The sequence below is a fragment of the Engystomops pustulosus genome, chromosome 1 (genome assembly GCF_040894005.1).
Source record: "Engystomops pustulosus chromosome 1, aEngPut4.maternal, whole genome shotgun sequence".
In the NCBI taxonomy this organism is placed as follows: Eukaryota; Metazoa; Chordata; class Amphibia; order Anura; family Leptodactylidae; genus Engystomops; species Engystomops pustulosus.
This window is the reverse complement of record NC_092411.1, coordinates 59,650,151-59,677,697: the sequence shown is the minus strand read 5'-3', so window position 1 is coordinate 59,677,697 and position 27,547 is coordinate 59,650,151. Positions and strand designations below refer to the sequence as shown.

At 36.4% G+C, this 27,547-nt stretch overlaps 1 protein-coding gene across 5 annotated transcripts in view; it reads left to right on the top strand.

Moving 5' to 3' along the window:
• Nucleotides 1–7,923: 7,923 nt before the first annotated feature.
• ZNF608 (zinc finger protein 608) overlaps nucleotides 7,924–27,547 on the top strand; it is a 61,304-nt gene continuing 41,680 nt past the window's right edge. For 2 of the 5 annotated variants that reach the window (XM_072141405.1, XM_072141435.1), the window contains exons 1-2: nucleotides 9,673–10,303; nucleotides 10,747–11,844. In XM_072141405.1, coding sequence (XP_071997506.1) covers nucleotides 10,978–11,844 — 867 coding nt within the window. In that variant the 5' untranslated portion in view covers nucleotides 9,673–10,303; nucleotides 10,747–10,977. Of the gene's footprint in view, nucleotides 8,105–8,240; nucleotides 8,545–9,671; nucleotides 10,304–10,746; nucleotides 11,845–27,547 lie in introns of those variants that run through there. The other 3 variants (XM_072141415.1, XM_072141426.1, XM_072141443.1) reach the window with 3 other exon arrangements.

Below are 27,547 nucleotides of genomic sequence, written 5' to 3'. Positions count from 1 at the left end.
ATTTATTGGGGATATGTGCTGGCTCACATATATACTGAGGGCATATTCTGGGTTAAATATATACTGGGGAGGATGTGGTGGGCAACATTTATACTGGGGGGCATGTGCAATCCTACTTATAAACTGGGGGGATGTGCTATGCTACCTATTCACACATTTCAGTTATAAATTTATATGTTTATTATTTTGACTGGGGGGATATATATTTGTGCTACAGTTACTTCTTGTAGGCTTAATTGTAAATGATCTCATATCAGCTGTGACTTATTTCTTATGATTTTTAATTTAAAGAAGGAGGCATTTAATTTTTCCCATCAAGATCTTCCCGATTATGCCATATTTTTTCTTCAATTTTACAAGGAGGAAGATTTTGCTTATCTGCACCAAAATGTCTTGTCCTGGGCTTGCCCACAAAGTTCTGTATTTGTCTGTGTCTTGCTGCACAGTTCTATATTAATTAATATTCTATTAATTAATATTCTATATTCTATGTCCTCTACCTTTCCTGTCCTCAACATTCTGCCTATGAGCTAACATCACCATCCTCCACAACCCTAACCACCTCCAATCTTCCGGGCTTCTCTAGAACTTCATTTTTTATGTGGAATGCACATCCCCTAACAAATCCCAATGTCTATAGTTTTAGATATTCTCAAAAAACACATAATTTTAGGCATACCTGACATGATATTCCTAATGTTACACAGTACAATTTTTCTAAACAAGCACTTTTTCACTTTTAGCCCTAACATAGGTCTACCCCAAATCCCCAGGTTTGTAAATACTTTGTCTCAATTCATGATACGTGTAAGAGTCATTTATGTAGTACAAAGGGAATCACATCCTGGGAGTTCATAACACGATGAGCTGGCACATCACTATCTATTTTAGTCAGCAATAAAGGATTTATGTCATTGGATGAGCATGACAGACCATGACTGATGTTTTTCAGACTGTTGTCAGATACCTATCTTTGCCATGGGTAATCCCAAAAAAATATGTGCACCCCACAAATAGAAACCAAGAGTACATAGCAAATCAGAGATTGTTGTACAGACTGTGACTGGATTATTATTCTACCTTATGCAGTAATATCTTAATATCTTCACAGATTGGAAGTCTTGACCCATACGTACTATGTGTATTTGAATCTTTTTTGCACCATATAATACAGTTTTGAAAGGTATTTAGTAATAGCTAAGTTTTAGTTTATTCGCAAAATATTCGTCATAAGATAACCAGAAAAGAAACATCTAACGAGTCTATCGCTGTGCGTTTTCAAGGTGATGAATTGACTGTATCTTTAGCCTGCACTAGTTTTAACTAAATCTATCTAAATTTAAGAAACGATTCTTGTGATTATTTAAAATCCTAGTTTAGATAAAAACATTGGAAAATCTGGTAATTATATTGGAGGTCAGATCAAGATGGGGCTTTTATACTGTGTGAGGTTTATTATATACATGCTGACAATAACCTTCTTTTATCAATATGTTTATTGCTCCCTGTATTCATGTGTACGTTACACATCTGTGATTGTTCTCCATTGATATTAATTGGTGAGTGTTGTACTTAATGGAGATTTCCATTTATGGCTATGGTTTCCACGCTAATGTTCATTGCTGTGCCATAGTGTGTACATGCCCCAAAGGCCAAGCATTCCAACACACCCCTGTCAAATTGCTGATATTTGTCCTTTCAGCAGAGGAAAGCTTATATCACTGAATACACAAGTGTAAATTAAAATACATCTGAGTTACAATGAGTGTTCAATAGAAAAATGAAAAGGTGCCCTTGTTTCTGCTTTGTATTAACATTAGAAATCCTTAACCGATGAAATGCCTCCTATAATGAATGTGAATCGTACGGCTAATTAGTATTCTGTTTAAGTCAAACATTTTGGTTGCCAGTGGAAACTGGTCTCTGTAATATAGTGAATTTCAATGTGCTTTTGATCTAGGCAAATGAAAAAATATGTCATGCATTCATGTTCTATTGATGTATTTATTTAAGTAACCTTTTTAGATTTTCTCTAACGAAAAAGAAACATTGTTTACAAATGGATCTGATAACAAAGAGTATGTATTATTTTTAATGCAGGCATTTACATAATAATGCCGCAAATAACAACAACAAATTTTTCTGTGCTGAGAAAATGCATAGAAAAAATATCAAAGAATTTCTTCCAGATGAATATCTGAAATGTAAATGCACCGAGCTGTGAAGATGTCTTCCTGTATTGAAATAGACAAAGAGATCAGTGGAAACCAATCTATGGTATTCCAGTCTTCCTGGTTGTCATAAATACAGCTGACAGGTTTTGTCACGCAGGTCATTTGTGTGAAACACAGAATTCCTGCTACTTATCAGAAGCAGAGTGGATACTAGAATCTGATCACTCTGGTATTTAATCACAAGGCTGTTCAAAGTAGGACAAGACCTAAGTTCAACATTCAACATAATTCTTGTGAAGTGATCTGGTATAGTAATGCACAAACATGGATAGAAATATGAGAAAAATAAAAATAGAGTCAGCTTCAACCCACATACCTGGTAAACATGGGAAACCTAATAAAGATAACAAAAAAAAAAAGATAAAACCTAGCCCAGATACAACCTATTTAGCTTCTATGGGGTCCATGAGAAGAAGCCAAGCTAAGGATAGCAATAACCCTAAGCCTTCCTTCCATAGAGTTCTCTAGATAGAAAGGACTAGAGGCAACACACATTGAGGTATTTTATCAAATAGTTTGATCTTCCATAATTATGAAATCAGCAATAGATAAGTAGTGACCTTTACCTCACCCATGTCCTGGTTTCACATGTCTGTGCGTGCGCTGATAGGTATTTATGACCAATTATGTCTTATATAGTAGAAGAACAAAGCACAAGAATGTGTAATACCTACAGTACTTCAACACTATAGAAGTTAATGTATCCAATAATTGCCCATGTTATTATACTCTATTTACAATATTATTGCTTAGAAGTACTGCATATACAAGTTTCTCTCAAAATTTTATAAAACTAAAGCATTTTTATTGCTCTCTCTCTACATAAAAACAAATACCAATAAACCTACAGAAAAATGGCAGAGCTTACATATGTTTTATTACAAAAATGCATTATTAAATAGATATGGAACAAATGTAAAACTCAATAGTGGATACAGATTAAAAACGATGGAACAACATTAGATAATATGTATTGACATCCCCGGGATGCATAGATAAAGAATAACAAATTAGACAACCCTGTATATCATAGAACAAATATTGCATTAAGTTTGGTTTTTAAGGTCTGTAATTCCCAAAATGAGGAAATAAACCAGGTAAAAGATTCTTAGAGGGCAATGATGGAGAAGGTGATCCATAAAAACCTATCTAATGGCTCAACACCTGGGCATTACAACTTTGAACCTTTTACTAAAAGTGAATAAAAGTTCTGTGATCCCCACAAGCAGACCAAATATATTGGACTTTGATAGTCTTACAGAAAACATTAGTTAATTTAATGAATTCCATGTGAAGAACCTCAATGAACCCTTGCCCTCATATATCTGTGACATTGCTGATCTGTTATAAAATATTGATAGTATAAAAATTGACAATGACATGTTGAATTGTTATATACTTTTATTTACTTCTATATCGATTGTCTTGGAGCTCTTAAGATTCATCTATGAATGACATGGATTATGGCCTCATTCAGCTACATGTTACCTTGCTAGTTGGTCATCCGCCTACCACTAGGTTCCTTCTACCAGCAGCTCCAGGGCACTGCAATGGGGGCAGTGTGAGCCCTCATATGCCAAGTTTTTCTTGGTCTGTGGGAGAAAGACCTCCTGGCAGATGATTGGGCTGTCAAGATGTACCATGCCATTCTTTTGGACACTCTACGTTGACAACATGCTTATCATCTGAAATTGGATGGGAGAAGAACTGGAGGGATACATTCAAAAACTTAATCATTAAAAAATTCAAACATCAAGTTGACATTTAAATATAACAAAAATAAGGTAAACTTTCTGGAAGTATCCCTGAGTGGAGATGAACATGACCATCTCCAGACAATCACCACAAGGACACATCTGTGAATGCATTACTTCATGATTCCTTATTTGACCCTAGACAATTTCATTGCTATACCAGGAGAATTCCTATGCATTAGACATATATATGCTCTATAGACAAAGCTATGGGGGAATTAGGAACGAGAATTAAGAAAATCAATTTTAGACTGGAGGTACACCAATAACTCCCCAATAAAACATTTCTCAACACAAATTATGTGAAGTGCCTAAACATTTTTAAGCTGAGACTATACAAATTGATCAGACATGAAAGAGTTCACTGGTAACCCTACAAGGAGGAGACTTCTTTTTACCTGCTTGAAGAGTTTACACAGGGTATTTTGGATGCCCCGCAACACCATGACCTTTTACTGCCATGCAATGCTTTATGGTCTGTTCCAGTGGACACCCACTATTGGGGCTATCCAGAAATCCTGGCACATCATATATAGTTTTATGGGTGCCATCTGGTTTGCCCGGTATTGTCTCATCTTGAGGACAGAATGTTGCCTGTTCAGGACCCCAATAGGTCCATAGCTTACTCTTGGACTGTGACATCTAGGACATTCAGGATAATTACCCTACCCCTTGTTGTTTCTGTCTTTCAATAAAGCTTCAGGTCTATGATTATACCTCCACAGTCCCCTTTTTTCACACTCACCATCCAAAATTACTTTGTAATGGTCTGTCACATGGATGTCACAATTGCACTTACAGCCCCCAGCCACCATCTTGATCACAGAACCAACTATTACCGGGGCAGAGTGTTAGCCTGCACTAATTACATATTAATGACCTATACCGTGTATAGGTCAAGTAAATAAATTCCTGGCCAACCAACTTAGAGTTTGCCTTTGATTTGAAATGAATATAATACAAACAGGTTCCTTCTGAACATGATTCTAGTTTATCATCCATTACTTAGGATCATTCTCTGATGCCCATTGCTGATTATTAATGGATAACCTGTTAAATTTTAAGTGACTTTTCAGAATCTTCATGCAAAATGTTTTATATACTGTTATATACTCGTCACACCATTGATTTATCTGTATTGTGTTGTTTAGTTATTTTTATCATGGAAATGTACACACATCTGTTATAAATACAACATGCATTAATTATGTAAATGGCTTGTCTATATGTCAATGTCATTTAGAACTACAGTATACTTATGTACACTGTTCCCAGTATTTCTCACCTGACTTTGGTATCTGTCTCTGTATAAGTCTATGCTTATAAAATGTTAACAATTCCCTTCATTATATTCAAGGAGATGTTTATGATCGGACACCTAACCTTTCATCACATAGGTGAACCATTATAGCATTAGCCTTGCTATAAACATTCATATAGATAATTTTCTTGGATATAATGAGAGTGAAGACTTGGATAAACACTAGCTAACCCCTGATCTCCATCACCGATAACACATATCTCTCTGTATTATAATATTATAATGTACTGCCCTGCATCTGGGTCTGGACAATAAATCTTCTCATTGTAGGAGTATATGATGGAATATAGTTCTACCGCTGGTCTTGGAGTGAATATACATTCCGTAGCCTTTCCTTTCCCTTTAGCTATAGATATATGTGTTTGTAACATGTATTATATGCACAACCAAAACCAATATATCTTAGATATCCTGAATTAAATTGATTTTAATCCTGTTTAATCTTCACAACAGGTTTCAATAGTTGTGGCATATGGCCTATAACAAAGCACATTGGAAGGCATTTACCAATATTTGCGCTTGGATGGACTGTATATGTGCACATTATTTGTAGTGTTTGTGAAGCTCTGCACAACGTAAGGTCACTACCTTTGTAGTTTACTGCTATTTTAGCTTTTGTCTTTTACTTGCTCTATGTGTGACTTGAAAGTCACATGTGGTACAGGACTTTCTATGTATATTGTACAGTCTGCAAACTTTCCAAGAACAGAAAGTAGAAGCATCCATGGCACCCAAAAATATTTATTTACTCAAAACTTTTCTCAACTGTAGAAAGGCTGCATTGAGATGAAATGTTGCTTGTATTTAATGGGTTACTACTAAGGGCTAAGCAAACCCGCAAGAAGTTTGGTCTCATCCCCCTGTCGGCAACACCCCACAATCAATATTAGCACCAATTTGCGGTCTTGTGAACTGTTTAAATGCTGCCGTGTGCATCACAATTTTTCTTAGAATTGCTCTACAATTTCCTAGAAATGTCAATGCCCAATGATATCATGGGAGTAACGATCCTGAGGAAAATGGGTAACACTTGCAATCAGTGCTACCAGGTGGTACCAATGAGGGTGAGTACCCAAACCTGTACCCAAACCCAACTTCAGGATCTTAAAGGTTCCGCTGTTCCCGAGTAACTACATTTTTGGCAGGATTCTTCAGATGCAGCTTCTTTCTCTTCGTGGAATGTTGTTGGATGTTTGTGTCTGATTAACAGGAGCTCTGCAACCTCGTAGACAATATGCTGCTCACACTTTATGGAGAATGAACTGTGTGAATGCTTTTCTTAGGAACTATTCAGATCACATTTTTGCTTGTCCTTCATAAAAGCAACAGACATAAAAATATATTTGTTGGTGGACCTATAGGGGGTTATTTATCAAGAAGTGACTCCATGAGATTCATTACAGTGGCTTTGGCCCTTTAATAAATGTTCTTATGTTCTATTTTCTGTCTGGTCTACTTTTTTTTTTAAATAGTCCCAAAATGCATAAAAAGTCCCAGCACATACACCAGTAGGGGACTGGAGTAACTATGAGACCTTTTATGGGACTGCAAAGGTCCCAAATCATGAATCTGGCTTTTCATGGTGTTGCACTAGCAGTAGTTCTATGTTTATGTCAGATAAATGAAGTGGCAGAAATGGTCCTTTGAGACTTTTTAGACTTGTCAATGTGACTTTTTTATATGGTTTTACGCCAAAAAACGATGGTAAAAAAGCCCCATAGAATCTATCGTTTTGGCTCCTTCCAATCACTGCCTTATTTTATTATTATAAAAAAAAATCGAATCCACCACAGATCAGTTTTCTGAAATCATCAAAAAATTTTTGATCGCTTTAATGGCTTGCCCTGCCATCAACCTGGGACTGCATCTGCATGAATACTGGTAGGTTCTGACCACGTTACATACATATCTGTTCAGTACACGTTTCTTCATATACATAATAGATTGTCATATAAACCCTAATGAATATGATAGAGAGATTAGGGATTGGGATAATTGCAGTCTACGTAAAACACTCTGTAGTATAATTCCACATGTTTTATTCTTTTAACCCTAAATATCTCTCCAATTTAGAATAGTGCACATTTTCTGTTATTGTACAGCCGAAGAACCTCTGAAACACAGAAATTGATACGATCATTTTCTGAATTTATTGAATTTTATAATAATTAAAAGGTATCGTACAGTGAGCTTTTTTATGTTTGTTTGGCGAGTATACCCAGCAATCACATCTGTGTTTTTGGCATATTCCCTTTCCCCAGCCGGGGCTGTGCTCGGAGCTGTATTGTGACAGACAGTCCCTTTGTGCTGAGCAGGGTTGCATTTCACACTGCTCATAATTCAGTTAGGAACATGTGTTTATTGCTAGGGTAATTTTTTCTGCAGCCTGCCGTGTAACTGGCTTCTCCTCTTACATGAGTGTTTGTTAGAAGTGTATACACAGCACTATGCTCTCGCTTGCCTCCCCCACTGTGGCTAAAGAAAAACACAGCCAATCAGCAGGCTGAGTTCCACAAATGCTCGCCTCTGATTGGTCCTATGAAAAAGGGCATTAGGAACAAAGAAAAGTCCTTTCAGGTAGAGACACTGCTCAATTCTCTTCTTCTCTCTTTCCCAGTAGTGATTTTCCCCAGTTCTGCTGCTCGCCTAGTGATCATTAAGAAGAAATAGCTATCTGTAATGTACAAACAGGAGGGATCATGAACACATTGTAGGTGTAGAATAATCTCTCTGCGGCAGCAGCATAAAACATTGATGCAATTAGAAGCAAAGGTCATCTTGATCCTATTCAGATCGTAAGTACACATGTGTGAAACGCTGTGTCATACTGAACTGTTAACTTGTCCAGTAAAATAACTGGGAAGCTGTTTGTCTTAGATCAGAGGAATGAAAGGGCGAGTGTGCAGCTCCTCAGACATCTACAGTCAGGCGATTTCCTACACATTACCCTGGAAACCAACTCCACGCCACTAATATAGACCTAAACAGAATATTATTCTATCCACAAGACAGAAAGCCGACAGTGGATTTTTCTGCATCTCCCTGCTCCTTGCACTGACAGCGAGATTACAACTTTTCCTTCTCACTTGCCTTCTAAGGACTTAAACCCAAAACTAAACTCAGTGCAATCTATTTTCCTCCTAATAAGCTATTAGTGAATAAGATGACAGCTCATTCAGAAAACCATTCTTCTAGCCCCCTGACCACTACTTTAAGCACATCCACAAATGACAAGGTGCGTGAATTTTTTATTTTTTTTTTATAAAATTGGACCTTTAACTATTTTGCAATGTAATCCATATAGAGAGATATGTAGTTAATGATAATTCAAAGATTACTTGAAACACAGACCTGGCGCTTAACATTCAATGTTTGACTTATGATATTGAGCTCCATAGGTCAGCACTGATCTTAGTATATTCTTTCAGATTCTATTGGTTCTTTATAAATTGCAGATAATTGATACATTTATATGTTTATTTTTCTCCCAGACATATGTAACCTCTCCTCATTAAAAGGATAAAAAAAACCCTTTGCAAGCATGCATAGCACGTTGTCTGTTTCCCCCCCTGAGACACAGATGTACAGCTGCAGAGAGAACTGTTTCGCATTCATGAGTAATAGTTGTGGCAGGGGAGGAAGGGAAGAGCAGCAGAACCTAAAGAGGTTTGCGTGTGTTAAAACTGAGAAGAGCATTTTCCTGATATTGCCTGTCACCCATTTTGTGTTTTCACGTCACGACAAGCAATTGAGCTCTTGATCCTCACGTGATGTAAAAGCTTGAGCTGCAACAAAATAGCTGCTTTCAGATGGCTGCTTGTTGCTAACTGCCCTTCCCCCTCCCTCCCTCTCTCCTCTTCTAACAAACCACTCTAGACTTTCAATCTATCAACAATTCATTACAGCGTTTTAACTGGGAATGTCAGCTAATTAAAAATACTAAGCATGCACAGAGATCACTGCACCGGCACAGCACCAAACACCATATCAAGAGCATAAGAAATGAAATGCGTTGGAATAATATCACATCCTGATGTCTACACAGATTTAGCCAGCTTCAATGCTATAGATGTGGGGAGCATGGCCATTGGCCTTTACATATTGACCATAAACAGTTAAAACGCCACAATGACTTGCTGAAGCAGCACAAACAAATTACAGTGTGCAGAGGATAAGGTTCACATCTCTCTGAAGATTGAGCATCACACTTAAAAATGTTTTGATAATAGGTTTATCAGATCACAGATCCATCACTGTTCCAAGCAGCAGCCCCCAGCCCCCTCCCCTTCTCTTCATGTGTTTTTCAAGAAAGCAGATTTGTCAGAAAAACTAGTGGTTGGGGGAGGGTGTGGGAAATGCCACTTCCTGAGAAAGCACAGAGCTGAATCCAGACCAGAGTTTCAGTCCCTCTTTTTTTCTCTCCCTCTCTCTCTTTCTTCGACCCCCCCTCCTCTCCCTCTCTCTCTCTCCCTTTCACTAATTTATCTGGATGTTAGCACATTCTGTCTTGTTACAACCGGACGCCTGTAGGTTTGTTCATAAGGATCATTACTTAACTGATCAGGATGGCTGTGAAATCTATGTTTAAAGGAAAGACGTGATTCAAGTGGTGTCAATGAAATAAACCCCACAACTTTTCACCCCCTTTATCCATTTTTTGGGATTTAAAATTTTTTTTTTTTTGCTCTCATGGATGAAATGTGAAACAATTCCTCCTTGTGCTTTTCTCTTCAGAGTGAATCCCAGATGTGATACTGAAAGGAAGGAAGACTGCAGAAAGAGAGAGAGAGGGGAATAAAGTGGAAAGATTCTGATGTTTATGCCAACAAGGAATATTGTGAATTACATGGTTACCCTCTGCTCGGGATATATGACTTGTTTTCTTCCTGAGAACTCATGGTGCTTTAGGAAAATGAGGAATCAACCTGGTTCGATTTCTATGGTTTATAGGATTCTGTCTTGGTGGCCTTATTAACAAAATAAAATGACAAAAGGTAAGTTATTTGTCTTTTATTGTAACCACTTAAGCCTAGTGTTTAGCCTTGTAAAAAATACCTTTTACTCATCTTTGTCAAACAGAATCTCAGCAGCGGTCACTGAGGCCACCTTGGTGCAGAACACTTAAAGTGTATGTCTTAATCAGTTTCCTGTGCAGTCAGTAATACTATATTTAACACACCTAACCATTTTCTGCTGGCTGAGTGCAATGCAGTTAGATTTTTCTCCTCTTATAGCTCTTGTTACATTGTTTAATGAAAGAAATATGATCCTTTTGTTACAAGGTTATTATTATGTTTCTTTTATTACATTATGAAAAAAGTGAATATTGACATATTTATAAATAGAAATTACTCAATGATTCATGTTGTAGATTACAGGAAATATTTAGGTTCACTTGTATGGTTGTATAACCCTGACTATCTTTACCACCCCACAGGAGCTGTAAATCAACCCAAGTCACATTTGAACAGTTAATGGAATATATTGGACTAAAGACTTAACTTACTATTGGAATAACTTGGATCTTGTGATAGTTAATTTTTTTTGTTTGTTTTTTTATTCTTAATTAATTAAACATTTGGACAATATCACACAGAAATAGACGAATGTCTACTTTTCTCCAAAAACAAGTTCACGGGAATGTAATACCACCTGTCTCATCTTCAGGATGTCAGTGAGCACTTCTACTGTATCAAAAGGTGTGGATCCAACTGCAGTTGATGCCTATGACAGTGGTGATGACTGGGAAATTGGTGTGGGAAATTTGATCATTGATTTGGATGCAGATTTGGAAAAGGACAGACAGAAATTTGAGATGAGTAATTCAACAAATAATAGCTGCGCTTCCAAGGACAGTGGACATTGCTTGGCATCAAGTGGACCAGTTAACTCTACCTCCTCTACATTAGCTGACAGCCTCAAATTTGCTTCAGTTCAGCAAGCATCCAGCTCCCAAGGGAACAGCCACAAAGAGACTAGCAAATCAAAAGTGAAAAGGAGTAGAACTTCGAAGGATGTTAATAAGTCATTGCCTTCTGCATCTTTGTACGGGATTCCTGAGATCAGCAGTGGTACTGGCAAAAGACAGCAGGAGGCAGGACGCCTTGGAGAGGTGGCATCTTCAGCTGGCATGAACACAGCACTGGGCCATGGCACTAATGGAGTTGGCCTTACTGCAAATACTACTTGTGGGAAAAATGTTAAAGAGGAGAGAACTGGAAGTAAAAGCCAAAGCACCAGGGGCTCAAAAAGGGACAAGGATTCTGGAAAGTCTAGAAAAGACAGCAGTAATAAATTGTATGACCTTGGGCATTCCAACACTGGAGTGAATAACCAAGCAGTTGTGCATTTGTATGGTTTTGGAGGTGGAAAGGCCCCTGGGAATGGCAGCCCTTTTCATTGTGGCAATAGCCTTGCAGGGGAGTTGGCTAAGAGTACAGTTGATTCAGGGATAATGGGGAACTCTGTACTAGGCAAAAAAGAAGAGGAAGATGAAGAAAGCCACAGGCGAAATAAAAAGTTAAAAACAGAAAAGGTAAAGTACACTCATTTATTTTTCCCTTACCATCCTTCACAGTGTTTGACTCCAATGTATCATGATTCTCTTTGTTACATTTATCCTTTGATTGAATTATGGTTAATAGAAGCCACCCTTTACCTCTAGGAAGGTGAATGAGACAAAAAGATAGATATTTGGACAAACTTTTAGCTCTTTATTCCTTTTTTCTTTTTGTGGGGTTGTTGTCCTTTTATTTATAACGGGAGCAAATCTGAATGTTTCGTAAACAGATTCCCACCTTTTCATTGCGTCTACAAATGATCTCTAACTTATTTATATTCATTGGCTTTTATTTAGCAGGACAAGTTTCTCCATTGTTTTGTTTCCTGTGTTTATCTGGTGTTAATGCAGCTACTATTCCACCCCTCCCCCATAATTCTTATTGCCTGTAGCAGCCAGCTCTATTTGCACAACAGGCTAGAGTATAAACAACCAGTGAGAGATGACATGGTTACAATAATCTGCTCTGTTTGCCCATGGGGTGGGGGAGGTGTCTCGTGTATCCTCTTGCATTGGCAGAGCTGTACTAGATAGGATTGCACCGAGAAAAAATAAAGTCTTTTTTTTCTTCCTAAGGATGTAACAAGAGAGCTATTTCAAGAAATGCAAGACAGCACTGTTTCAGGCACTCCTTTGATTTCAACCAGTCTGTCTTGAACTGTGTGAATGCTAAGTAGCTTGAAAGCACATGAGCAAATCAAATGTTAGGACTGGTTATAGAGAATGGCTATTCTTGCTGCTCATTGAGGCAGGTTATTTACTAGCAGTTATCCAGAGGGCGTAAGGTTTCTCTGGGGAACTAGTGCTTTTGTTGATTGATAATTAAGGGTCAAATGCATTCTACAGGCTGTGAACCCTTGTGTGTGTGGTGTGCTTTTTTCCTTCATGAATTAAGTACTGTGGAGCTTATGTATTCTCTATCCCCTTTTTATATTTTTTAAATCTTGCATAAAACGTCCATCTCATAAAAAAAGCAAATTACTTACTAAAAAATGAATATAATATAAACATACAAAATATAAAAAAAAAAGTTCAAACTGGGGTTCTCATTTTTACACAATCTCTTGGTCATATTTATGATGTAATCTCTTATATATATCATTAAGATGTTTTTATAAGACTACATTAAAAGTCTGAAGAGGTAGAAAGATTAGCACATTTTTCCGACAGCCATGTATTGCCAAAAATTGTAGTCCCTTTGTTTATGCTTTAGCTCTTTTACTGTAGGTATTTTGCCTGTCAATAATCTGTAATGTGCAGTTTCTTAATCAGCCTTAACAGTCCAGATAAATTGCCCTAATCCAGTGATTATAATAGCACTGGTTAAGGAGTCAGGTCTTTTCGATTGGATTTAGTGGCTTCCTGGAATGTGGGAGGTACCGCCCTTTTATATCCCCTTTAGCCTTTTAATCTTCCAGCCAAATGTTCACAATCAACAATTTTGTTTAGCTGGCAATCTGTACATTTCAGAATCTCAAAGGCTGCTGTCATGGCAACAAAGATTAGCATGCTGTGGTTTCCCTGCTTCTCTTAATAATTCCTTTCACAGTGCTCCTTCAGAGATAAAATGTGTGTGAGAATTATATTTTATCCATTGTTGTGTTTTTATGGCTTCGGTTATTAACTCTGCAGTGAATTCAATTACCAGGCAATCTCAGAAGCTTTCTTTGGCATTGAAAGAGTAAAGTCATGTTTTACATCACAATGTTGTATTCTTTGTCACCTTCCCCTCCTAGGCTGCCTCAAGCAAATATTTCCTTTTAAACACATCAGATTCTTTTGATATCTTATTGTCGTTGCCTTGACTCTACAGAGTTATTAGGTATTGTCCGACCAATGAAGAAGAACATTTTGTTCTTTATCTGAATTTCTTCTTTAATGTTTATTTTTTCTTATGAATGAGCAAAACTGTAACATATGTTACATAAAAAGATCTTCATGATCTAAATGTTTTGCTTGCAATGATTGTATATAAGCCAAAGTACAGTTAATCTCTATAAAAAGGTCGGCAGACGCATTAAAATGGATGTTCTACCTTGAAAATGGCTGGATCATTGTAAGAAAAGAAGCCGCTCAAGCACAATGAATTATGTTCAACTGTGTAGGCAATAAAAAAAGACAAGCTACACATGCAGCTCTGACAAATGAAGATTCTTATTGGAGTTGGAATAATGGATTGGTTGGTAACCCAAAACTTACATCAGATGAAATTATTTTTGATAGTCTATCTTAATGGTTGTTTCCTAGTTTCTCTATAATCAGATGATCGGGATATGACCGATAAGAGACATTGACTTTGCCTTTAAAAATGTTTTCCATCAATGGAAACAATTTTCTCAGTCTTTTATTTGAGATAATGAGTGAACACAAATGACTCCTATGCATGTACGTGACTGTGTAGAGGAAGCGAGCCAAATGATCCATGTACTAAGGGTTTGAGACAATTTCCCAAATTTTATTTCTCATAGTTCAAAGATAACTTAAACCATGGGCTTAAAAAACCTTTTGTAATATTGATACTTTGATCTGGTGATCATAGATTTATGTCCTGGGAATTAATAATGGGGCTTAATAGGGTTTCCTGTTATTCTATAGATCAGATTGACCAAAGCAGAAAAAGGTTACAAAGTTCAGTCAGGAATACACTGTAACAGTCATATCGGATTTACCCTCCATAAAAAAAAATCATATGTTGCAATACTTTTGCAATGTGTCTTCGTTTATGTTCCTCCTTGTTGCCTTTTCACATAAATTGTTACTAGTATGTTTCTAAGGCCAATTATAAATTTCATCAGATGCAATGTGAGATAGTTTTATCCCAAGAATCACTTTATCCTTACATCACTAAAGTCCAACTCAATTAATGCCATGATGGCCTTGATTATGGTGTCTCTTCAATGCCTTGCATATAACATGGAGTTTTTTCAGACTAAAACTGAAACAGCAGGTCAAAAAGGTCACTGACTCTAATTGAAATACAAAGTCTATTGAGGCTTCACAGCAGCCACTTCTTGAATCTACATAAGCGATTTAGCAATTAAATGCACTGCTAAAAATGGGTGCCTGACAATAAGCCTGGTTCAAGATCTTACTGGGTTTTTACTTAATCATACTATTAAATAATGCAGCATCTCAGTGCTGGCAAATCAGCATAAGGCCAGTGCTGTTAAAATGCAATAATTAATTTGGATTTAAGTGTTGATTTGATATATTAGAAATTTTTATATGACTTCTTAATTAATGAGAAAAGAGTTGGGCTACTTGCCATACATTGTAGTACTACTGAGATGAGTGCAGTCAGGCAAAACAAATCTTTCATGAGGTTTGCCGCTGGTTATCTACCCTCGGACTACCAAACGCCCTGTGCAGTTGATAATTATTGTCCATTCATTTATACTCAACTGATTGCTTTTGGTAAAACTCAACTCCCTAATTGGACTGGGTTCTGCGCCTGCACTGATTGGTTGGTTTCCTTCAAATAGCTAACACAATGTTAAAAGAAGAGGCATAAAAGATTTCAATATGTCTTCCAAGCATTTCTTCCAAACCGATGCATGAGACGTAAGCAACATTTAAGAGGACCAGTAAGCTCTTTGATCGTATCTGTTTCAGTAAATACATAAAATGAATGTAATCTTTACTTACAATTTAAGAATTATAACACTATATTATTCCACTTAGAAATGTATGAGACAACTGGGTATCGCCATTTCTCTAGTCAAAGGTGCAAGTCTCTACACATTGAGTCTATCTATGTAAGGACCCACATCTAGTAACACCCTGTTGACAATCATTTCTAAATCTCTATGAAGAGTAACAACATAGCATTACAAGAGACAATGAACTAAAATAATTATTTTAAGGAGAATACAATTATTTGACACAATAGTCACATCAGCCCCTGACTTTCTATAATACTCATTTCATGTACATTATTAGGTAATATTGGGATGTATTCATGAGTTAAGTTCTTTGACACTATATTAGTATACAGAATAAAGTGGATCCATTAGTATAACAATATATCCAGCTTTAGTTACAGCTAATAGTATTCCCCAGCAGAAAGCAATAGAAGGAAAAGTCACATCTGCTCCTAATTTCCACCTCCCTGCATTGAACCACACAAGGGTTTTATTATATCCTAGGTTCTTTTGTGATGTTGCATACAGTTTTACTATTACAAAGTGTGTACCACATCAATGAGTGAATTTCATGGAATTGGACAACATCCCATTTCATTGATTTTGAAACAGTATCATCTGTTTGTGATTTTATTCCTTTCCAAATAACAGTCTATATGTGGTAGATATCACATCCATTTTTCAATGGGAAAATTAATGTTTTTAGCTTTGTGGTCTGGTAAGTGGCAAATCACCTAATAAAAATGTTATGTCTCCACACGTTTTTTTTCCCTGTTCAGGAGGTTTAGACTTAAATTTTAGCCATTCATCCATTACAACTGTGACCTGCCAGCATACAAGCATTGAAAAGGAAAACATCATCTGGCCTTTGTTTGAGGTCTTTTATTGAGGCTAATGACTGGTCTTGTGCCACCCTCAGATAAATGACATTATCTTTGAGTGGTCTGACAGGCAACAGACATGTTAATGGTGAAGCTGCAGGGAGGGTTTGTCATAGCTGTAACAAAAGGGAAAACACAGATCTTTTGACATTTGTATAATAGGAAAGCAGTGTCTTTAAAAATGTAAATCAGAGTATATAGGGCTGATACAAGGAGTAGATATGTTTATTCTAAGATTGTGCACATAAAGATGTCAAGATGGTCCCATAAAGTAACCGTGTTGTTGTATCATCTCATCCTTTCTATTAAAAGTTATTGGTTGTTCACAGCTTCTTTGAATAAGTATTGGTTATCATAGTTGTTGATATCTTAATTTCAAATGACTTTTACTTGCGCTTTGCTACTTGTAAGAACTTCCATGGACGCAGTCTTCATAGAATGAGCCAATTATTTAGAATTCTCTGGAGTTGCAAATTTCCTGTTTTGTATGCATGTAAGATATATATAAAATAAAGACAAATTAGTAAGCAGATTTACTATTTGCCAGAAATAATAATTTTATAGAGCTCTATTTCCATAAAGTAATCCATGGAGGCCAAATTGCTAAACATTGTGTTAACCTCCATTATCTAACATTACAGAATTACATTGAATCAATAGAAAATTTCCCAGTGGCAAAATTGGCACCGTCTTCTACATTTTGTTCATGGTAGTGATTGAACAAATCAAGAAAGTTCTACATTTTTCAAGTCGTAAACATAAAGAATCTTAGGTTATGACATGTCTGAGACTGAGGTTGGTCGAACACATAGATTTGTACAGAACTGGATGACCAACTAATCTGTATTACCCATTTGGCCAATCCACATTTGACAGATGTCTAATTGAAAACCAGTTTCCTTAAGATAAAAACCATCTGTCTGCACTTTTTATGATCTTACACAAAAATACCTGCAAACTTAGCCTAACTGAGTGTGCATGTGCATGGGGAGGTCTGGAGATTAGCTTTTGGCCAAAACAAGTTGATTGGTGTAAACCAGTGATTTTCAACCTGTGTGCCGTGGCACACTAGTGTGCCGCGACACATGGTCGGGTGTGCCGCGGGGAAATTTCCCCAAACTATGGTGCCCCCTGTGTTTTGTTTCCCGGCAATGCGCTGCGATGCGCAGTCACGGCTTCTTACAATGTAGGAGACGTGTACAATAACACATGTGCAAGCTTTGAACCTCGTGCGACAAAATGACGTCACTGAGGCCGGCGCATCATCCTGAGAGCGGAGAGACTCCCGCAATTGCCCACCACCAAGGTAATGCCCACCAATAATGCTGACTATATGAGCTTTTGCCTGAGTATATGAACTGTTGGCAAAATACTCAGCATATGAGCTGGTACTTGTAGTACTCCAGCAGTATACTGCATATAACAATGAGAAATACTATAGTCATGAGGCTGGAGTACTACAAGTACCAGCTGATATGCTGAGTATATGAGCTGGCACTTGTACTCTGACCTCATGGCCATAGTACTTCTCATTGTACTCCTTTATTTTGCAGTATATGAGCCACATAATAATCAGCACCATATACTAAAAACAGGGAGAAACTGAGAACTGTTGAGGAAGAGCTTTGTGTGTGTCTTTCCACCATTCCTGCCAGGATATCCCTTTTGTGTTTATCGAAACAGGCCCAGGTTTCCCAATGAGTGAGTAAAATAAATTTAGAATCTATATTATTAACTATATGTATAATATGACTGTTTTAGTGTCATTTTGGTTGGTGGTGTGCCCCAGGATTTTCTAAGTATAAAAAGTGTGCCGCGGCTCAAAAAAGGTTGAAAATCACTGGTGTAAACCCACCTATGCTATCTATAATGTCTACAGCATCAGATTAGTATTACTGAAGCTCAATGTAGATATATGTGTTACCAAATTCAGCAGCTTCTTTTCATTGAGAATAGGTTCTCATAGGGGCATATGTATCATATGTCCGGCTTTGTCCGTCTGTTTTTTTTTAGACTTTTCTTGTATTTTCTGCTGGTCAGATACGTGTGGCATTTGATCTATAGTGAATTTGCCACTTTTTGGAAGAAAACCTCAGGGAACACTGCAGAAAACAAGACATTTGCTAAGTTTGAAAGACGGCTTTAGGCACAAAAAAAGTCGCAAACAAGCACAAACACCCTGAAAAGGCTCAAAAATTAAAGAAAAAGTTTAATAGATGTGCCCCATAGAATACCAATCATCTCTTTTGGCAAACAATGAATAATCACTATTTTACATTAAAAAAAAAGAATTTCATCTCAATTTGTTGAGTTGTACAGCTTAAAATTGGTCTGTGAAGACTTTCAATGCACTTTAATATGAAAAATTGCTTCTTTCAGTAACAAAAAAGGAACTGTGAATGTGGGTGTATATTTGATCATTCATTGTTCAATGACTTGGTTTATGAACACATAGAATAGCTTCACATTCCTGTCTTGAGTAGAATATTTGTCTTGATGTGAAGGAACTTTTACCTCCAGCGGTGTTATATACATTCTTCTATTGTAAATGACTAGGAGGATAAAAAGGCTGATTACACCTTAGTTCTCACTGTAATTGGAATGGTATGTTTTGCATCTGAATACACGTTGTGCTTCTATTCAGGTATAAACACTCATGTTACACTGTGAAGACAACAGCATAGGGAAATGGTGAGAGTCTTATTTCTCACTGAACCCAGGTTTGAGATGTTGAATGAATGGTGTCAAAAGATTCTTTTATTTGGTTGCTTTTCTTCCAAGGCCCTTTTTCTCCCATGTATGCTGTAAGAGGTGACAGATGTTTGAAGTGACAGAACAGTATGATCTTATTGAGAACATACATGCAATTGTTTTAGCTTATTCTAGTACTTGACAATATAGACAAACATAAAAGTAGTGGTCTTTTTATGTTGGCCTACAGAAGCTCAGTTTATCTTCCCACCTGGCTTTCAATTGGGAACACAATTCCTTCATGGGATTTTTTGGATTGTTTTTTGGATCATTTACAAACATATACTGGTTCTTCTTTTGAACACTTCAAGTACCATCAATGATATGTCGTATGGTCACTAAATGTATGTCCATTGCCATCTATCCCATTATTTGCCATCGGAGGCTCAAACAGTCTCTAAGGTCCCCAAATAATTTTGAATTATCTGTCGGTTGTCGGTTGTGAAATATGCTGGTTAAAAATATTGCAGCACCAACTGGCTCTGTTTACTATGTATGGTCTACAATGAAAGATGTTTCTCATCTTTAACTACTTTAAGGTTAGGTTTATGGCTAATTGTTCCGTGCAGCAGCATGAATGGCTGCAAATCTCTGCTGTTGTTTGACCTTAAGATGTCAGAGGCCAAGGGTTGGAGATTAGAATGCGGTTATGTTTGCCCCTTGTCAGTCCATCAGACAAATAGATCACTTAATTATAAGTGCTATAAATTTTTGTTGGATTTATTAAAGCAGTGTAATAGTGTACATAAGGATTAAAGTAGAAAATGTTGACGTGCCTAGGTTTTCCATTATATCCTACGTTTAAGGAGATCGTAATTGAAACTAATAATGAACAGTGAATGGAAGGTCTTCTTTTCACCTTCCTTTGCCCATAGACTTTGTTGGAAACTTTATTAATACTGCAAAAAATACACTGGTTACTATGGTATTTTTTATGCTATTAATCATAGAACCCGCAGAACGCAGTGGTGAACTTACCACTAAAATCTAACCATAGGATCAACCATAGGATCACTGATAAGTTGTTATTAACACTTGTCAACTTGTCAACCATTTGGACAGTTTCCATAAAGGAGCTTATTGTAGGTGGGTCTTATAGCTTAGAGTCAACATAATTTTCTGGTCACTGCAGGTTAAATATAGCATGGAAGGTCTACCATTAAAATGATTTAAATCCAAATATTTTATTCTCATGGGATGCTGTTCACACATCTCTTCTAATGCAAAGCAGTCTACAGGTGGGACCCCAACCTCTCTTAGTCAGAAATGTCTTAATTGAGCATGTGACGGGGGTGATGGATGTGCTCAACCCCCTACAATGTTGTGACAACAATTTACTAATTTACCTATTAAGGAAACCATGTTTTCCTAGGTACAAATATTGGTAAAATAAACAGGAGGACACTAATTAGATAAACAATAAAAAAACATTGGAAAGTAACTCAGACATCCATTACTGAAGCTGAACCTTTTATTGAAGCATTGAAAAATGTTTTAATGAATATCATACAGTGTATGATTTCATCACACTAACCTTTCATAATGCTCTCCAGGTTTCTTTCTGAAAAATGTCCTTTCAACCATCAAATAGCTTTCCATCAAAGAAAATCATTCCGAAACCTTTTGAAACCACTTTCTCTTCAAGCCTTAACTTAGAATACAGATGTAATATTTATACTCTCAAAAAGGGATAGACGCGCAGGAAAATATCAGTCTTTGGTCTCTGAAAGCTGAGTTTCTGTAAACATTATGACATTTCCACAGGTTGTTAATGCTCCAGCCATGGAAACACATTTGTAGAAGGAATTATCAGTTTCTAAGCACCATGAACTTTTACCCCCGAGATGACTTTTATAGGAGACATTATAGAAAAGGGTTAACCTAGTAGTAAGTTGCATTTGACAACCTGTAGTCTTACTTTACAAAATATACAGACAGACCAGATTATTTTTGGATTTCCTCTTACCTCTTTTTGGCTGGGTAATTTGGATGGTTCATGTTAAAAAGCTATAATGATGTTTGATTTGGAAGGAATGGCCTTACGGTTTTCATTCTTCATACAGAGCTGTTTGTTTGTGTGTGGTTCACCGCTCTACATGGATAATGCTATCAAATCTGGCCTTTATTATAACCTTATAACTGCAATGTTGCACCAGTTTTTACAGTTGTGTGTTTAGTCTGGAATTCATTTTCCTGAATATACTATTTCTAATGGAAATTAAATTAACATGTTTTATACTTTTTAATAGATAGCTCCACTTTTCTAACGCTTTCAACAAACTCATGCATATTTTCTTGTAGATTCCTGCATATAATTTAGAGCCTAGATAGTGATGACATCACTAGATTGGACTTTACTAAAGAAACGTAATGCATGTAATAGTCCACTGTTTATCCTGAGAAAATGTTTGTTTTTTAAATGAATGCTTGTCATAGACAGCAGCAGTGGAAATCCCAAAATATTCATATTCAGCCAAATAATACATTTTTTAATGTTGCTCCCGATAGATTTTGCCAATATGTAAATATATTTATACACATGTAGATGTCTATAAAAAGCTATTCAAGCCAACATGGATGCATGGATTTTCAAGAGGGAAAAGAGAGTAAACCTATTTCATGTAAAAAAAAACATAGGATGAGGTGTGCTAAAGATCCTTCCCTTCCAACATCATCTGCCACAATGGAGTTCATAGTATCATAGTTTATACGGTTGAAAAAAGATACATATCCATCAAGTTCAACCAAGTTGGAGTTGGTACAACCGGCATCCATTCCTGCAATCAAGTGTGGGGGTATTTCTAACCAATTTTTGGTGTCTGGGTGTGAGAATCCTGAAATATAAAAAAATTTATGTTGTAGTCCATTGAATTCCAAAACAGTAGAACAAAAATATCTCAAATTGAATCAGATATTTTTATTAACAAATATACCCGGAAATACAATCTCTTTTAGATCTTGTAAAATGTGTATTTTTCCGTGTTTCTTTGTGTTTCTTAACATCTGTTTTTGACAGAAAAATCTGTTCTTGTTTAGTAGAGGCAATCCTGAGGATTTCAAAACTTTTGTATGTTTGTACTCATTAATTGAAATGTCCTGTGATCTTTTTGACTTGTGTTCTAAGCTGACAGTTTATTCTTCCAACTCCACTTTATAACTTAACCTCATTGGCCATAGTCAAACATACAAAGTGTGGGTTAGTTAGACTAATTTGTTGTAGTCATGGACCACCCAATGAGCTGCGATACTTCCTGCTTGGAAGCAATCACGTTGAAAGCAGGCAGGAACCTGAATGACAATTAGGTAATAGCATTTAGGGCATACATTGAGCCAGTTTTATTCAGTGTCTTTCCTACCCTGAACACAACTGAAACAATCAATTTCAAAGAAAAGGAAGGGAGGTCACTCTCAAATAGGGAACAGAACAGTACAGCTTGGAGACCATTAGAATGGGATCATTTGTCTCCCATATTCTAGAAGATCGTTCTCAACACAAATACCATGTTTGAGTTACTTTATTGTTGTTCATATTACACGGATTATATATTTAGCACAAATTGGACTTTATTTTATTAAGTTTTGGGCATTGCACACTTGTCTACACATTTCCATTGCACTTTGCACTAGAGATTTTGCCCATTTAACTCACATAATGTTCTACAATATTTTGTTTCTCTGGTTTGTCTAAACCCAGTATTACATTACCATTTATTTTACTTACAATGCAGGTCAGAGCCTTTTTAAAAAATGCTAAAAGTCATTGTTTCCTAGTTGTATGCTGTTACTGCTCAGATGTGACTGACAGAACTGCATGCATTACAGTAAAGCATATTCATTTTCATCTAGTACCCGTTTATTGCCTTGAGCACTGTAAATCTGTCAGCTCTTCACAATACTTTCACCTCTTTCTTCATTTGCTCCAGCTCCTAGTTTGACAACATTCCCCCTAGGCAGAATCCTAATCTGCTTCCAATTAGTTGCAAAATGTGACTGAAATTTCCACATTCTGACTGTAGTGTGCACACATCTAGGAAGAAATGAAATACTGTGGGCTTTTGGATTTTCATTTAAATCAGATGTATTTTCCATAGAAAACAATAGTTTCTATGCCATTTTCGTGGCCTCTGTCCCCGGTGTTACATCAGCTCGCATACACTGACAGGATTTTGTACTGATCCGGGCTTTTCGGATCTCCAACTTAATTAACTGTATCATTCATGTATAATTCAAGTACATATCATTGTACGGCATTACTGAATCTAAAGTATTCTTACAGAAGCTGAGATGATATTGTGTGAAATGAGTAGATCATTACAAGGCACCAAACATTTTAAGTGTTTTTTCCACATACAGTAGGTGACCTATTTTTTAAAATTTGATGCTTATACTAATATGCAATGATTATATTCTCTTTTTACCAGTTTATGTAAAATTCCTATGTTTTTTTTAAAAAATAACCTCAAAAACTTTTGTCAAATCTTATCTTGTTTCTAACTTAATGAAGAAACATACGCAAAGGCTTAACTAATTGATGTAGAGAATAAAACCCCAAACAAAGTAGATAATAAAATAATGAGATAAGAGTTTAATACTGTAGCAGTCTTGGGGAAGTTCACTACAATTTTACCATAACAATCATTTTTGCATAAACCTTAAGCTATTGGCCATTAGTATGCAAGTAGCAAACGATTTGTTTCTTTCTACAAAAGCCTGGACAAAGATATTCTAATTTGTTATTCCCTTGCCAACTGTGTGCAATGAAGCCTGCAGTATTGGAGGCCTCTTGATGTCCTTCTCTACATTCATGGGGCTTGCTACTAAAACCTTTTACACCATCCCCCACACAACCTATGTTTTTGAATAGCGTTTTCTATATAGAGCATTATAAATCCTTATAATATCAACAAGCAACATATAATATAAAAAGGTAGAATATACCACCAATGGCATTTCAATTCCAAATTGTCAAGAAGAGAAATGGATCTAAGAGATTTGAGGATAGTCAACCCTTTGATACTTGTTTGACTTGTTACTTAAGTCTCCATGTTTGATAAACCTTACATGTTTACCATCTAGAGACTGTTTGTGCTAACTGTGACAAGAAGTGTAAATCACCCTATGGTGTGTTCACTGTAGTTATCCCCATAGACCTCCTAAACAAATAAAGTCTGGAGATAACAGAGGTTATCAGTGTTAATGCACAAGTGTTATGCTCTTGCTTAAGGATAGTAGTGGAAGCAAAAAACAACAACAACAAGAGCATGAAGCCTCCAAAAACTTTACTCCTTCCTAATATGCTAACCATAAAATAGGGACTTAGTTTGCGTGTGATGCAAAGTCCACACATCCAAAAAATACATGAAATGAAGAAAAAAGAGACAGAGATGTGTATATGGCTCAAATAATAACTTTATTAAATAGTACAATTATAAAAAAAAAATCTAAAAAGCTTTGAAAAAGCTGAGCATATTACAAAAATCTAGCTCCCAGGGTATGGTACACGTGAACATGGATGGTAGTATGCTAATTGAGCTCCAAAAACAGTAGGTCAATATTAGTAAATATTATCCAAAACATAGTGGTGGAGCAAAAGAATCATTACTGCCAAATGTTTGGACAACAAATAAGATATAATGATTACATGATATTTAAAATTATATTACCGTCTAATGAGAGGTCTAAGTGGCCCATCTAAGAGGTAGGAGGAGGAACCCCACGCGTTCCGCCTGACAAACAGGCTTCCTTCCTAATATGCACCATAAAAATTTAGCCCACATTGTGGTTAGGGTCAAATGATGTATGTTCACAATCTTTATCCATAGAACAGAAATATTCTTATACTTGAGTTTCTTAAATTTAATGCTAATTTTGCTTACGGAGGTTCCTGCTTACACTGACATATACTTGCAAACTCAGGCATTTCTGGTGATGGCTTATGTCCAAAGATAACAACAAGACTGGGTGGACACTCATAGCTAACCAATGTAATTTATGGATACCTTAGCTTTGTTTTAGCCTGCAGATTTAGAGGACATTAATCTCATTAATTTACTGTAAGTATTATCGAGTTCACACTGCAAAAATATACCTCAGAATAATCTCAAATGCAATCACAGAGCCCATGGTAGAGCTCCAAGGCTGAAGCAATGATTTCAGGGCTATTCAGTGTGTGTTGTTCCCAGCACTAAAACTGCGGCCAGCATACTTATTTGTTAAGTCCATTTCTGGTATATTTATTCCAGAAGTGATCCTTATGCATTTTCCATCAGATGGAGACAGATTTAAGTACTTTTTCTCTGCTGATTCCAATGTTTTTCCCATCATTAGAATCAGCATGAAAAAATGACACAGTGTGAACAAACCCTTAGTGTCTAATCCATTCTTGCATATCCACCAATGATATATGGTGTTTTGTGACATGTCCAATTTACATGGATATGATAAAAAAAAATACTGTTCTAAATATGACTAATAACCAAGTTTATTCTCTTTTACATCTTCAGGACATGTGGAGGAGTCTTTCAGCTCACTGTAAATACATTGCACATTGGTTTATTGTGCTAATTCTTTGCATAGTAAAATGACTGTCATTCAAAACTATTCCACTTCCTCCTTGGCATTTCCCTACTTCCAAGGTGTCATTGCTTTCTGCCTGGGAACGATAACCAAAAGATGTTTTATAGTTCAAGTAGAATGTCTGTTTCACCATTTAGAATAATTGACAGAGCGACTCTCAGCACTTCAACAGTGCAAAGTACTTTTATTTTACATTATTAATTCTGCAGGCAAAAGCCCCGGTGCTTCTCAGAAGCATTAAATGCTTTTGTTGACGGCTTACAGTTTTATAAACTCCAAATGAGCTTATTGCCTTTTAACCATCATGAGTACTAAATAATAGAAAAACCTATGAGCCTTCAGATTGGAGAGCCGCCAACCACCTCCAAGAAGAGGTGAAAAAAAAAAGAAATGAATAGTTTAATTGTAGAGCAAATCATTTGTTTACAGATTAAACCTAGTTGGTAGCCAACTGCTATGGACAAAGACGTGAAGAATAAGTGCTGAGGTAGAGGAAATGAATGTCTGGCTATAGATTTTGTCACTGTTGTGGTACTGCTCCTTCTTTGCACAAGGGGGGTAGGGTAATGAATTGTGAGGACACTACTTCTAAGTCTTCTGTGTCTCTTAAAATAACAAAGAGGTTGAGGGCAGGGAAATGTGTTGGTTTGTTTATGCTGTCTGACTGGAACCAGATAAGCCTGGTTACTCCCAGCAATTGCACTTTAGTTATTGGCAGGGTGGCTCGCCTCTTTTGTTTGACTGTCTGTATTGAATTAAAGCAAAAAAATAAAGGGAGAAAAAGGAATGCTTGTGAATTTTAGCGAACACAATAGTCTCTCAACTATTGCAAACTTGGATGTTCCCAAAGGTTTTAGCAAAGATGGTAACATAAAGGGGTGATTTTCAACTTTGCATGCATTTTAAGGGAAAAAAAGACAATTGACAAGAACAAATTTGTGTCTTTTGTGAAAATTTTTTAAATAATTATTACTTTGTTCCAATATATTATTTTTTTAAACAATAAATACAATATTTATAAAGTGCCTTTTTACCAGGCAAATTTTGTAAATTTTGGCCTTTTAGTTATAAATCTTGCTCAACCTTTATGTCCCTTAATTGATATAGAAGCTAAAAATAAAAGCCAAAAGCAATTTCTTTTTTTCCTTATCCTTATTTTTGAAATTGACCACACATAGATTCCAATCCCACCAAATTAACATGATTTGCTATGCATCTAATGAGTGTGTGGTGTTCCCGCTCTCATCCAATAGCCATACGTACAATGTGAATGTGCTTTAGGGGTTTGTCACAATACAGGAATCGGTCAGTAGATATGTAAAGTCTATTGTCAGCTTAAGTAGATTCATTAGGTTGTTGTCACAATTCTGTAATCAATTATATATCATGTATAGGATGACTACATCCAATACCGAATTGGAAGCAGCCATCATATACACGACATAATTGGCTAAAACCTCATCATTCGGAAGGGCTAACTACATGTATAATAATATAATTGAAAATGTCCAATGTTTCCCCTTGACTCTTTAATACCTAATAGCAGATTTTTTTCGAGGCAATGGGGGTGGGTACCTTGTTTCAGTGACTAGAATACCAAGGAAAGACTTATTAATATTCTTTATGATGCAAGCTTGTATTGGAAGCTAATTTCCAACATCTCAAGGGCTTTTGGCTATGGTCCATAATTGATGTGTTCACATAGCTGTTGTCTGACTACTGATAATTAGACAGCAATATTATCCTGCAGCTAAATCTCTGCTGCTTATAAATCTTACTTGATAAACTGTAACATTGTGCATCCAGGATTATTTTTTTTTCGAGCTTCAT